At 42.3% G+C, this 14,287-nt stretch overlaps 1 protein-coding gene across 2 annotated transcripts in view; it reads right to left on the bottom strand.

Annotated features, from left to right (window-relative positions):
- ANTXR1 (ANTXR cell adhesion molecule 1) overlaps positions 1 to 14,287 on the bottom strand; it is a 113,928-nt gene that overhangs the window by 80,246 nt on the left and 19,395 nt on the right. For both annotated transcript variants that reach the window (XR_012778711.1, XM_075523813.1), the window contains exons 8-10: positions 13,278 to 13,358; positions 6,006 to 6,066; positions 2,409 to 2,507 (exon numbers count right to left, since the gene is read on the bottom strand). Coding sequence is in view for 1 of the 2 variants with exons in the window: in XM_075523813.1 (XP_075379928.1) it covers positions 2,409 to 2,507; positions 6,006 to 6,066; positions 13,278 to 13,358 (241 nt within the window). In the remaining variant the exon portion in view is untranslated. The remainder of the gene's footprint in view (positions 1 to 2,408; positions 2,508 to 6,005; positions 6,067 to 13,277; positions 13,359 to 14,287) is intronic.

Raw genomic sequence — 14,287 nt, forward strand, 5'->3', positions numbered from 1 at the left:
CTCCCTTCTGTACGTCAGTTCCCCCATCTGTAGACCAGCAGTAGTAGAGTTTATTCATTTCATATACAGCTTCCAATGCTTTTTCTCTTCAAGATAGAGATCTATTTTAAAGCTCCTAATAAAAAGTTCAAATTAAGCCCAAGATCCAAATTTTTCAGGCCTTCAGAACTCATGCTCAAAGACCACTGTGCTGCAGCTCTTTAAAGCTATCTATAGAAGAAATGGAAAGCAATTTGGGGAAATACAGTAATGATGTCCTTCCACCAAGGAAGGACCAAACCTAGCTCATATTCCCTCCCACACAGGTTGCAAACCTTGCCCCTGGTGGTCCTAAAACCAAAATTCTGCACACATTGACCCAATCAGTCTTGCTTTAGAGATCATCAACAGCACAGATCTCTCGAAGAGGTATCTGGTCTGAGGGATGTTCAGAACTTAAAACAAGGCCAGGCCAAGCTAGAGCAGGGTGATGTGGGCACTCCTAAATCTTGCAGCTTTCAGGACTTCTGTCATGCTGAGGGGTGGTCTTTAACTCCTATAACTCCCATTATACACGTCCATGCATTTCTTAGCATAAAATATGACTGCTTGAAAAATCCTCCGCTAACATTTCTCTTGAACTGAAAGTAGCTCCTCCACAAAGTGGAAATTTTCACCCGAATTTTATGTTGGATATGGGATATTCACATTTTAAATGAAAAAAAGACAGCAGACATGCAAACTAAGAATGCTACAAACTGTCAGCTTCCAGCAGCCAGATCCAAAGGCTTTTGGGTTTGCACCATGTGGCTTCAGACTTTTGATGAAAAGAAAACTTCTAAATATTTGAACAGCAGTTTCATTTCCCTTGGAACCTTCCAGGTGGAGAGAGAAGGGAAGGTTTCCTTCCCAGCTCTAGAGAACTACAAGAGACTTTATAACACCTATGATCCAAACAAAACTTTGGATCTGAACTCTGGGGAGAAACCAAACATGGTTCAACACCTAAATGCAGCCATGATCCAGATTTAAGGAGTTCTGGCCACATGTCAGGTTTAGGTCCTATTTTATGGAGTTTAAAAGGAAAAGCATGGATCTGTGGCTGCTTCTGCTGTTCTTTTTTGAAAGCCACCTCTCACTTGTTCACATATCTCCAGCACTTATCTCTGGGCTGCATGGAGATGCCTCCAGAGCAGTTAATACACTGCATCTCCCCCACCCCAAGAGCTTTTACTGGGATCCTGCTCCTTCCCTATTCCCCCCTCCAGTGCCACCTGCTCCTCCCTGGACACTCAGCCCTCCAGCTTCTGCTCTTCATGTCCTCAACACTCACCATTAATTCACCAGGAATTAAGCAAACACAAACCACAGCCAGCCAAGCTTTCTGCTTAGTGACACAAGCATTGGCAATTCCAGAACCTGCCTACTACAGAGGGGGCCAGCATAACAGTATAAAAGCCATTCAGGACAAGTTACATACACTCACTGTCCAATAAACATACCTGCCCTGAGTACCCAGTGGCATTCCTCACACGGCAAACAGCCTTAGCAAACTGCTCCCAAGAGCAAATTACACAGATGCTCAAAGCATGAGCAAGTCCAACATTGAGCCATTAGACTTTCAGATGTCTAATTCATAATAGACTAATTCATGCATTTATTTTATACTGAAAAGGGTCAGGACCGCCTTCAAAACAATCAGGCAGCTTCTGAACAGATTCCATCTAAGAAAAGATGAATTCTACTGTCACTGGTGGTATTAGCTACAAGTTATGCTTTCTGGTTTCCTATGTAGGTTTGCAGGCATGACAGATGAGAACAATAGGATCATTAGTTCTTCCAGCTAAATGGCGCTCAGTACACCTCACAAAAAGACCAGACACTCAGGGTCTAATTTGCTTCTCTTTGGTTCTTCTGCTTGGTGAACTCTGTAGAGGAAACATCTTTCCAAGCTGCATCCACAGAAGCACAGCAATGCCTTAGCCCCTGCTCCAATACAGTTTCCAACAATAGTACTTATTTTGGTTGCGTGACCAGGCCTGCTAAGTGCCACAAAATATAGGTAGGGAGAGAAACGGACCTGATCTCACTACATACTTAACCCAGCAAGACACATAAATACTCTTTACAGGCAAGTTTCTTGTCTTCTATATTTTGTCCCCTCCACTGCTCAAGCTTATCTATTCACATACTTGCTGTCAGAGTCACAGCATACAATACCACCAATTTTCCTCTAAAACAAATAATCTCTTCTGCATTCCGCAAATTTAATGGCTCCTCATCCCATAATTATTACCTTCACAGGTAATATTGAAGATCCAAGGATCTTCAACATATCTGAAGATCCAAAATGGTTTGCAAGCAAATGCCTGCCAGTGCAGAGTCAGGGAAAAACAACAACAACAACAAAAATAATCAAACCAGCTTACTGAGAGTAACCGTGTCATTGATCCTGAAACTGCAGAGCACTCTGTCAACATTACGGGCATGTCGAAATCCGTTTCCTCTCACGACAACCTGAAACGACTCTGCAGCAAGAGAGAGAGTAGATTATTGATACATAGCAGGGCAAAGAATGGTCATTTAGACAAGGCAAATATGTCAAAAGTTTTCACTTGAGATCTCTTGAGCTAAAATTTGCAGTTAAACAATTTTTAAACTTAAAAAGTGTTAAAAATTGAACTTCCACTCTCTCCCTACCCAATTTCAACTTGAGTTTTTAGAAACAGGAAATAATACACAACAGAAACATTTTAACTGACCTGCAGTGAAAACATTAAGCTACAGAGACACTGAGTTTTCCCCTTCCCAGGTTGCCATTTTAAATGGCAGAAAGTTTTGGGTGAAGAAAGGCAAAAGTATATTTCCATGGAAAGAAAAAAAAAAATTCTTCCGGTGACAGATAACTTGGAGAAGTTCAAGTGCTACTTTCCTAAGTAATTGCAAAATTGTATCAGTTGCCATGAGTTTTGTCACATCCTGCCCCACTAGCCTGTACAATGACCACGAGTCCCTGGTTGGACTCATTTCATCAACAGACCAGTGTTCTAGTCTCTGGACAAAGGCTATGATCTCAGAGTCTGCAGGCATTTCTCCAAGTCTTCCTCTTTGCTGTTCTTCCAGATCAACTCTACAAGGTCACTGCAAGCTGCGGTGCAAGCAGAAAGCATCAAGGACAGTCACCAACACCTGAGCACTGAACTGAGTGGTCCTTTTTGGAACAAGCAGGGCTGAGCAATGAGATCATATCCTCAGGTCTTTCAGACCACTCTCTGCCGTCCCTTGTTATTCCAACTACTTGAACCTAGTACTGGGAAAGGTTCACAAACTTCCTGCAGTCACCAGCATTAAGACTGCCTTGCAAGGAAAGCACCATTTTCAGACTTTCAGATTTTGAAACAGGGCCATAGTCCCAGAAAAGTTCTGGCAGCAGACATAGGAACTCAAACTCTGCAGTTCCCCATGGTGAAGGAAACAGCCCCCACAATTCCTGTTACTATCTAGGAGAGGCACTCAGATAATCCCCACTGATGTTTCGCTAGTGAATGTGGTTTGAACACAAAACGTTTCACCACCCAAGACAATGCAGGAGTAATCCCAGTGCATCAGAAACACCACCCCGGTTTTAAAAATCCAAGGAGCAACAAGAAACCTAGTTTTTGCAGATTCAAAGTTTTTGCCTTGCACTTTACAGTCCTCATCTTCTTTCATCTCCCTTAAGGACTCACACACTGTACTTGTCAAAAAAAAGCAGATTTGCTCTGGAATCTGGGCTCTCTTCCAGGTCCCACTAGTTTACAGCCAAGTTGCAAATCATCCCACCACATCTAGCCAGGGAAGCTGCCTCACAGGCCCATTATGTGTTGTCCAAGAGCATTTGGGAAGAACGGGGGAGAAGAGCTCTGTTCTGGAGTGTGGGGGCTGATGAATACTTAAGAGAAATCACAGAAGTCTCAACTGCTGGGGAATGAGAGTTCAAGTACAGTCAAAGAACAGCATATCAATGATGTCAGATTAACCACGGGGATCCTGTCTCTGCTTGAGACTGAAACGAACAGATACAGTATGCACCCTGCATGTCCGTACTGATGCAAAACCAAATCACCAAATCATCAAGAAACTGGCATTTCAGAATGATGTGTTGGTGCTGAAATTCATTACTTGAGTGTCTGGGACCAGTCTGCAGTGCAAGAGTGGCCTCAGGTAACACGGAGCCCTCATGTTCTCTCCTTCAAAAAAAAAAAAAATATATATACCTCTGCAAAAATTTATTTTAAAAAAGAAACTAATGCACATAAACTTTCATATTCAATGGCACTTTAATCAGTATCAATATTCTAAGTGATTAAATTAGCTGCAGTTTGAAAGCAATGGAGTATTTGCCCAAACTCAGAGATGAGGCCTTGAATTGAGCATCTAAATAACTGTTGGCATTTTTCAAGGTTAACATTGCTCCTCTTGTGAAGTACTGGCCTAATTCCAATGTGAACGGTTGATATAAACCCCTCTGCATTTCCTCCCAGCTGGCTCTGCTGGATACAGCTGTACATTACCCCTACGTTCTCATTAAGACAACACAAATGGGAGTGATAAGATGTATAAGCAACTGACAAGCATATTAGAAAGTGTTAAAGATGGTTATAAATGGTGATTATAAGTCATCTTCTTGCTTATGACATTCCAGAAGCATCACTGTTTATTGCTTATATAAGTACATAAATGTATTTTTTTTTAAATTCTGTAAGTGTGTAAAGTGGGTCTGAATGTTCAGACAATTTCATTTCCTTTCCCAGGCATTTATGGAACATCCCTGCACTATATCAGAGACTCATGACAACAATCATCTACCATGCTAAGGCAGACAGAGCCCTGTTTTGGAGCCTTTTTTAACAAAGGAACTATTTAAATGGCCAGCCAAAATGAGAAATAGATGACTAAGTACTATAATTCATGTCAATTATGCCATCCTGGCTTCAAAAAACAAAGCTACTGTAGTGACATGCATGGAATGCAAAACTGATGCCTGGTACTTACTGGGCATTTAGCCTGGTGTCTTGCATCTGCTAGGAAAATATGACTACCTATATATGTTTAGGTATACAGGCAGTTGCTCCAGGAACAGGAGATGCAGAAAGGATGATTAAAGCAGCTGCTTTGGAATTGAAAACAAAGAAGTAATGACAATTGGCTTTCTTATTTGGACTACCGATTCAAGAAAAAGGAAGATGGGGAACTTGACAGGGACTCATCCTTCTCTACAAACCTCAGCTCTGCTCCCAACCTCTCTACTCAGTGAGTTGCTACACATTCAACAAAACAGGATACACTTCATAATATGTGAAGAATTCACAGGAAGCAGATGGAAGAGGCTAAAATGATTCTCAAGCTTTCTTGGAAAAAGGCTGGGTTCTCCTGAATGCAGAAACGCTTGCCAGGACCTTAAAGCCACAGTGTACATAGCACAATCATATTAGAACAAGCACACAAAGACGGGGCATTACTATTCACACAAGTCAGCTGAATGATGTTTAAATTCTAGTCCTCTCAGTCACTGTATCAACCCTAAATACCTAAGAAATGTTCAAAGAATATTAGAAGTCTTTAGATCAAAGTGTGCTCTTTTGACTTTCTTGCTAGTTTCTTAAGAAGCACTTCCCTCAACAATCCTCTGAGGTGTCGGATTTGCAAAACTCTAAACTTAATCACAAAGTCTTATTTTCTGATTTGGTTTGTAATTCTGCAGCATATCTACTTCAAGTTTGGTACAGTCCAAGTAAGACAGACTGGTTTGACCGAAAAACAGCTAGGCAAAACTGTCAAATTGAAGCCTTTTCTATAAGAAACTCCCATTTGACATCATTTGGCAGAAGTGGGAAATGTGCAAGCTACTGTAAGATGAAAAAGAAATTCACCAAAAAAGCAAAAGATTTAGCTCCAGTTAATTAGTTCCTTTTGCACTCTCCAGCAATTAGAGGTGGACAGGAAGATGTATTTTAGGCAACATGAAAAACTCAGTTTATACTTACCCCCTGCACATATACTGGAAGGCTCTGCCGCCAGAATTTCTATACAGGATTTCTTTAAAATCTAAAAGACAAAAAAATGTCATGAAGTATCTCAGACTTGTTTCTATAGAAACACAAATCTGAAAACACACGCAAGAGCAAGAGTGCACTTGTTCTCATGTAAACGTTTAACTCAACATTGCACTTTGCATTCATGTCACAATTATGCCATGCTAGCTTTTCACTTTAAACCAACCACACCGGTGTCATCGCTCTTCCATGGCAAGCTACTGCTATGGAGGAAGGCAATGGATGCCGACGCTCTCCAGTATCTCAGCACAAGCTTGCCTTTGCCCGTGGGACAAGTTATTATGCAGACTATGATCCATAACAACTAAGGTGCACTCTGAAGGGTTACGCAAGGCAATGTCATTGCTCTCCCTTTGCAGTCACGCCTCCCTCCCCAAAATTATTCTGGAGCCCAAAACTCCAAATAAAACATCACCAGTTTAAGCTAAGCTGTTTACCTTTGCATTAAAACATCCTAGGAGTATCTACACAGCCCCTTCTCAAGTCTCAGTAGAGGGGTTCAAACTTCTTAAGTTTTTCATCTGATCTATGAGAGCATACCTGAGTGCATCCTCAAAGTTGCACTGTGATTTCAAATCAAGGTGTATGGACAATTGCTCTTTACTTAAACCAAACTTAAATTAAGCAGTATGCCTTCGTAAGAGTTGGCACTACCTTTAACCACTTTACGTGTAGACAGCGATTTACACAAATACTTCAGCATCAGGCTTGGCAGACTGCTTGCAAGGCACAAGGAGCATGCTAGAGTTGGATATTGTGCCATACAGTGCTAAAATTGCTGCTCAAGCTGTTATTTGCATGCAGCAGCCTTTCCCCCGCTCTGAAGACCAACTCAAATTGGTCACCGCACACGATCAGCAACCTTGTGACAGTGTCCATAAGCGCCTGTGAGAACAGCAGCAGTGATCGAGAGTGGTGGGTGTTCACCACTGGGCTGAGCAGCCCCTAGACGAGGTAATACTGATCAAAATTTAGGTCAGCTCCAAGAGGCAAGTAAATGTCAGCCAAGCATCATGACTCAAATCCAATGTGAAAATTATTTTCCCAACTTTAAATTGAAACATCTGTAAGGAAAGAACAGCAACCAATACAATAAATTCTGTACAAAAAAGATAAACTATTTTTTCTCCAAAATCATGGCGCTCTGCCTCAAATCAAATACCTAATTGCAAAAGGTACAGATAGAGCAATGATTTATTTTTTAAAACTTTTAAACAAAAGTTTGAGTTACTCAGAAGCAGGGCTGGTAGAGACTGAAAGAGTACCAAGGGACTGAAGGAACCAGGACCGTCTGAGCTGCTGGCAGACTGACAAGTGAAGAGAAAGAAGATTTGCAGGAACAAGGTTATACAGGAACTGTCAAGTGGAAAAAGAGAGAAAGTCAACAGTTAAGAACTGAACTGAAAAGCACTAGAAGAATTTGAAAGGCAGAATAAGGAAAAAACACAAAAAATAAAGAGGACTGTAAGAACACTCTTCCAAAGTATCCATCCATAGCTATCTATCCACCCATCCACCGCTGTCAGTCCTCTACTACCCACCCCTTACTCATTCCAGGTTCTGCTTCTCTGAAGATTCAGCATTTTTCTCCCAAAGTGACTGCCAGGGCTAATGAGCACAACCAAGAGTTGATGTTTTTCCAAGTATTTTTCCCTTCCACTAAAAAATGTGTCCTTTAAGAAGAGAATCTTTTCACATTTTTCCAAATTCCCCCTTAGATTCTGTTCCTCTCTCCCTCAGCATCCCCAAAAGTTTTAATATACATTTCTTCTCATTGCCTTTCAGCAATGAAGTGAAAGAGAAGTAGGCAAATGAGGTGGAGAACAAATGCATGAAAAATACAATCAATACTTTCATTTAAAAAAAATAAAATCAAGTAAAACCTCACATGATTAAGTTTGAAATTCATGACTTCTATTCAGTCATTTGCAAACATTCATGCTGTAAGCCAACTCAGATGGGGGGGGTGGAACAGCAGGTGTCTCAATGAGATGATGCAGAGCTCCCTTCCAGTCCAATCCAATCCATTTACGTGACTATAAAAAGCTGGCCTTAATGGCTTTTTACAGTGCCAACTGCAATAGTTATTTTGATTTAGAATAATAAGTTTCCAATGCTCCAAGCACTTACCCTAACTTAAAGTTAAAATCAGGCAGCAGTAACTATTGCAAAATAATTCCTTTATGTCTCTCCCTCGTTCAAGAGATACATTCAAAAAGGACTTCAACATATTCGTCATAGAAGATTTCATCAAATCTTCTGTTCTCATATTTCCCAAGGACTGCACAGCCTTGTGTGGGCTGTAGGTGCACTTCATCCACTGCGGGCTGGCTCCCCAGGAAAGCAAAGTAACATGCAAGAGTGGTGATGCAATCTCCCAGCTGAGTGCCTATAAACCGCTCCAGCAGCATACATGGGAGAACTGACTCCACATCCTCATTTTCCTAGGGAAAACTACAACAGTTCTGGTTTACTTGGTAACTAACTGCAGGCCTCAAGGCAGCTTGCCTTGGCACCCATGCAGAAAAGTATTTGAAGCACGTGCTCGCTCCTGGTGAGGAAGCATCCCATTGTCTTTAGCAGCACACGCTTAATGACCAAGCTCAGATTCCCAAATCAGTCTCCTGTTGTACTCTGTGGGGCTCCAATTATGCTCCAGCTTCACACAGGCTCCTGGGAGGATCTCGTGTTAATATTTGTTGACATGCCAAATAAAAAAATGCAACACATCCTTGCGGAAGCATGACTTTATTTGTCAGTTATCTCTATCAGGATAGAGCTGAGTTTAGCACTACCTGTAACTAATTTAGCTTTCTGCCAGGCAATGCATTAAAGGCCAAGAGCCAGGAGAGGCCCTGCAGGTCACCTGGGCCCTTTTAGAAACAAAGGGAAGAAGGGGAGTGAAATTCTGCAGCTGCTGGAAGCTTTCATTTGGTATTCTGGTCCACAAGCATGCAGACAGATTATTTCACCACAGCAGCTGCATATTTCTTACAAATTTTTTTTCACCAAATTTGGGAATTCTAATTAGCAAACAGGATGCTGAAGTTTAATAGAAGGTTATTGCCTCACCAGTGTTAGTGTGAATGACCTACAGTCGGAGGCTAGGTACTCATTATCAACCTCTGTTGAGTTACTAAACAAAAAAGCCTGTTGCCAGTTACAAAACAGTAATTTATTTATGAAGTGTTTCCTGTCCACTAATATCTGCATGAGCTAAGTAAAATAAAAATATTTAAGTTCTTTTTAAAGATGCATTTGGGGGAAGAAAGAAGTAGAAAGCATGATCATATACCACTAAAAGTAACAAGAAACACTATACAGTTGAGACTGAGGGTTCACATCCCCTCCTTTAGATGGCTAAGCTAGCTACCCAAGCCAAGAGGCTTGAGTTGCTGACTTTCTCTTTGGCCTGCGTAGAAAGCCTGGCTCTGACAGAAGACAGATTCAGCATACCTATGTGAAGCTCCTGCTCTGAATTGCCCTTGGGAGATCCCACCCTTCCTTACTGGCTGAAGAAGCTTAAAGAGCCCAGCTTTCTGACCCTGGGCAGTGTACAGGTAAAGCTCGGGCTACAGGTTAGCAGTAAGGCAGACAGCTGACTTAGACATTTTGTGTACATTATAGATTTTGCACATACAGGATGTGTCTTGCAAAGGAAGTAACTTTCTCTCGTCTCTCTCCCCCATTCATGGAGTCTCAGCCCCTCTCCCTGCACCAGAGAATATACAGGTTACCTATTTGGAAGTGAAGTTTGGACAGCTAGCCCAGGGTAAGTATGTGAAAGCATCACCACATTTCTCATACTTTGTCTACCAGACGCTCACATCAATTTCTCACAAAAGTTACCACGCTACACATACCCAGCACTGCAGTTTGTGTAACAGAAATATTCAGAGACAGTACATTTCCAGGCTAAAATTTCTTGAGGTGAAGGAGTACATTGAACGGCCATCTCAATTCTAAGAGCTGAGGTAAGACCTGGAAAAATACTGAGGGTAGGTGGACACTATTGCAAGATCATCTGAAAGGAGTACACAGGAAATTAAACTTAAAAGGATGAATCATTTGCACAATTTATACAGATAGGAGACAGTCCCGCAAAGTAGTTCATACTACTTCATTTCTTATACATCACAACTGCTTCATGAGCCTTCCTGCAGCTCACTCAGAGAATCCTCTCTAAGGGACCCACAGTTACATCTCTATTTGAGATAAACAGTGGCACTAGCTCGGAGCTTAACACATGGCAAGGATCAGGGAGTATTCTTGTTCCAAACGACTGCTCTTTCAGTCAGTTTCTGTTGAAGGCTCAAAGCAAAGCAATGCCAGGATCCTATCCTGACTTTCATGCTGCTTTATGTTCCATTGCCTCCAGCACTCCTACCAAAGACGTACTGGGCAGTAGATGAAGTTGAGTTTCAGGTTTTCCTTCTAAGACTTGCTCCATTTGCTTTAAATTGACAGGTTATGATCTGCAGAAATTTTTCACAGCAAAGAAAAATTTAATAAATTACTTCAGTTCCTTCCGTTTGTTTCCCAGCTGACAGCAATCAGATGTCTGTTTCTCTACCAGATTCTTCCCTCCCAACAAACTCAAAATCCCCATTAAACATGGGGGAAGTTGAAGTTTTAGCAGTGGCTTTTTCACAATGAGGGAGAAAAAGCAATTGGTTTGCTTAATAAAAAAAGTCACATTGAAACTCACAGGAGAAAAAGGACCAAAACCTACAATGCACTGGATACCTTCAGCTCCCACTAAGAATCATGTTTTTAAGCATGACTTCAGCATGGGACTGTATTTTTCAGCTCATTTAAGCACAGTGTCAGGGGCACAGCCTGAGCAACTTGGTGATGCTTAGCGGGAGACAGTCCTCCTCTGAAAGCACCGAGCAGATCTCCCTGCAGCTGCTAACTCAAAACTTGCTGGCTCCCACAGAAAAGGAAGGGCAGGTGTACTGAAACATTTGCAGACCCACCACCCCGAACATCTTTGCTCAGCAGATGTAGAGGCCCAGTGGAGGCCAGCCTCAAGCTTCACCACTCCCAGCTCCCACCCTCTTCCTCATTCCAGAGGGACTTCTAAGTCCACTGCATCTGCACACACGGAGGGTGGAAAAAGATCTACTCCTCAGGACAAGGGGAGGAGGGAAAAGTCAGGCTGCCTCAGCAGGAATACAGGGCAGTTCACATCAAATCACTGCAGGCCAGAACGAACCCAGGTCTTCAGATCTCTAGAATGATTTCAAACACTAATCTCCCCCAGGCTCATCATTTTATCTTTCCTTCCCCTGTTAGATCAACCAGCAGCTAGTAGCCTAACCAATCCCCTCTACACATGGCTGAGCATCCTTGCTATGCCAACTTTTACACAGGAATTGAAAGCAGCTTCCAAATCTCATGGCTCTTTCAACATTAAAATGCTTTCCTGTGAACACAAATGCTTTGTTTGTTTGCTCCAAGATAGGGGTGCTTTGCAAGGACAAGAAAAGAAGGAATGAGGGAGCTTATTTTCCATCTAGAACAGGAATCCACAGATGCATTGTTATTCTACAGAGTGATTAATGTCCTTCTTGCCATTCCTTTTACACACCTCCTTTCTCCCCAACCTATTGCAATCCCCCCACTCAACGCAAGTGATCAGGTCACAGATTAATTACTGTACAATTACACTTCCTTGTGACCCTCCTTTCCAGGGCTGGTAAATCTTGCACCAGTCAGCTGAAGCAGTTCTTGTAGGTTCCTGGAGGCTGAAGTCTTCCTATTCTGTTAAGTATAACTGGAAAGGGAGTCAGAACTGCTGCTGGAATTCATTAAAAACAGCTGCAGAGGGAATGCAGGGCTGGAAAGCAAACCAGGGTTTTTTGTTGTTTTGTTGCTTTCCTAAATGACATGCAACACCTGATTGTCCAAGAGAATTGAGGCAGTAGCCCCACACTCGGACAGTGCCAGGAAAACCAATAAGCAAGGGATCGTATTCCATCTACATGCGAGGGCACTAGGGAAAATTGAGCCTGCGCTGAGGGAACACTTCTGCTTGGTACTACATGGTCAGAATAGTGCGTAACCACTGTAAACACAGAAACCCGAGACCCCCCTGGTGAACCTACCCTCCCTAGCTTCAAGTCATATATTTCATCTGTGCTTTATCAACTATACCAAAATGAACAAAACACATGTCCTTAAAAGGATTTCCCATCCTTCTCTGTAGCCATGGGAAGCAATTTAATTAGAACAGTTATGGGATACGACTGAGCAAGAGGAACCAAAAAAATACTGAAAGCTACCTGAAAACATACTGTTTCCTAGTGAACGCTTGGCACATTTTACACTTATAATGAAAATGGCACACACATCCTCTCATATATTGCCTTTCCTCCTCAGTCAATGGAAGCGTTGGTCCTGGTGACACAGTATTAGGCCACTCAAAGTTTTAGAGCTAGAAATAGGGATGCCTCGTGAGGCATCCTTATTTGCCAGTAAAGGCCATGGAGCCATTTGCATGACTTGTGCGCAAGCCACGGGACAGGGATCATGCTGTGCCCCTCCCTCCGTCAGCTGAACTGCCAGCTCTTAGCCCAGCCACTCAGGAATGGGCCAGCTCTTCTATGCTGCACCCAGCCCCTAGAGGAAATGCCAGGAACTGATCAATCTGAATCGGGAAACCTAGGTGTGGGGGGTGGAAAAATAGCCCATTTGTCAGGAGGCCGAATGTAGAAAGCCAAGTTCTTGGGATTTTGGCATACATAACAGGATTCCTTCCCTCATTCTAACCAGGTGAGCAGTGCAGCACATCCACCAGGACAGAAAGGATGCTAATCAAGCAGAAAGAAGGAGATCAAAGAGTGCCCTAATCCTTCATACGGCATGTGCTCTAACACATCCCTGCTGTCCCAGTCTGTGGCAGCCATTTTATAGACTGCCACCATGCACCTAAGTCCATTCAGTCAGTTACTTCCCGTCAAGGAGGGAGACATACAAAAATAATATTTGGGCTCAAACCTTACCGTATTGTGACCTGTTGATAAACTCTACCTTGAAGTAGCAACATTAGTACAAAGGTCAGTTTCTTTGGTCTAAAAGTTTAAGTGATTTATTGGTAGTCAGCAGGTCCCTGTGAACACAGGAAAACTAAACCTGCAACTGTGCAAGCTAACACAAACTAACATACACACATGCAAAAACATGATTAAAAATACTTACAGAGTCTATGATCCCCTGAAGGGCTTCAAAACCATCATTCACTGGAAAGACATGATCTTTGCTGTCGGCAATTCTAGCCAGCTGACAGAGCGGTAAAAGTAAATAAAACAGAAATGTGAAGAATGAGATAAATTAGCCAGCAGGCAGCAAATTAATACTTCTCCAGACTCATCCACTTGCAAGTAAAAAAACAAATACTTCAAGTACTCTGTATGGATTGCTAGTGCATTATAGTTTGTCAAGCAGTTTATCTCTTTAGCCTGAAAGGCTTCCCTTAACTTTGAAGACAAGACAGAACGTGGCTTTCACCAATGCCCAGAGCCTAATGATCTTTACTGGAAAAAAAAAAAAAACCACAAAAAAAACCCCAAAAAACCCCCCTGTCTCCCACATGATTGTAAATCACCCAGCACAATAACTCCCCAACCAAAATAGGCCACAGCATCAACATGACAGGCCACTAATGCAGCAAAACACTTCAGCACATACATCATTTAAACCAGGGAACCAATCAAAATGAGTGAGTATTTTCACATATAGAGAAGACTAATGCAAATTATACTCCATCTGAAGATACAGGCCTGATTCTCCTTTCCTGTCAGGACAGAGATTTGACTATTTGTGCTAGGCTCAACTATTAGAGAGCCAAGAAGAAGAAAGCAGGGAGCTAACAGGAGGTATTTTCCAAGTGGAGCGAAAAAGGGAGCAGAAGAGCATTTGGAAGCCTACATGACAAGGAAGAGGGCCATTCATGTGGTGGTGGTAAGATAAGGGGAACCAGGACATCACCTGTAAAGAGCTACATGCAGGTTCACTTGTCAATAGCATGCTAAGGGTTAAGGCAAAAACATAAGCCCAATTCAGAAGTAATGAGCTCTCCATGCATCTGCTGGAGCAGAATCAAGTTTTACTGCTGCAAGGCCAACGTTTGTTATAGTAATTCTCTCCCGTGGCAGAGGTAACAGCAACCCAGCAGGCCTCTTTGGCGTTTCCTGTAGCATTGCAAATTG

The sequence above is a fragment of the Mycteria americana genome, chromosome 23 (assembly GCF_035582795.1).
Source record: "Mycteria americana isolate JAX WOST 10 ecotype Jacksonville Zoo and Gardens chromosome 23, USCA_MyAme_1.0, whole genome shotgun sequence".
NCBI classification, from domain to species: domain Eukaryota; kingdom Metazoa; phylum Chordata; class Aves; order Ciconiiformes; family Ciconiidae; genus Mycteria; species Mycteria americana.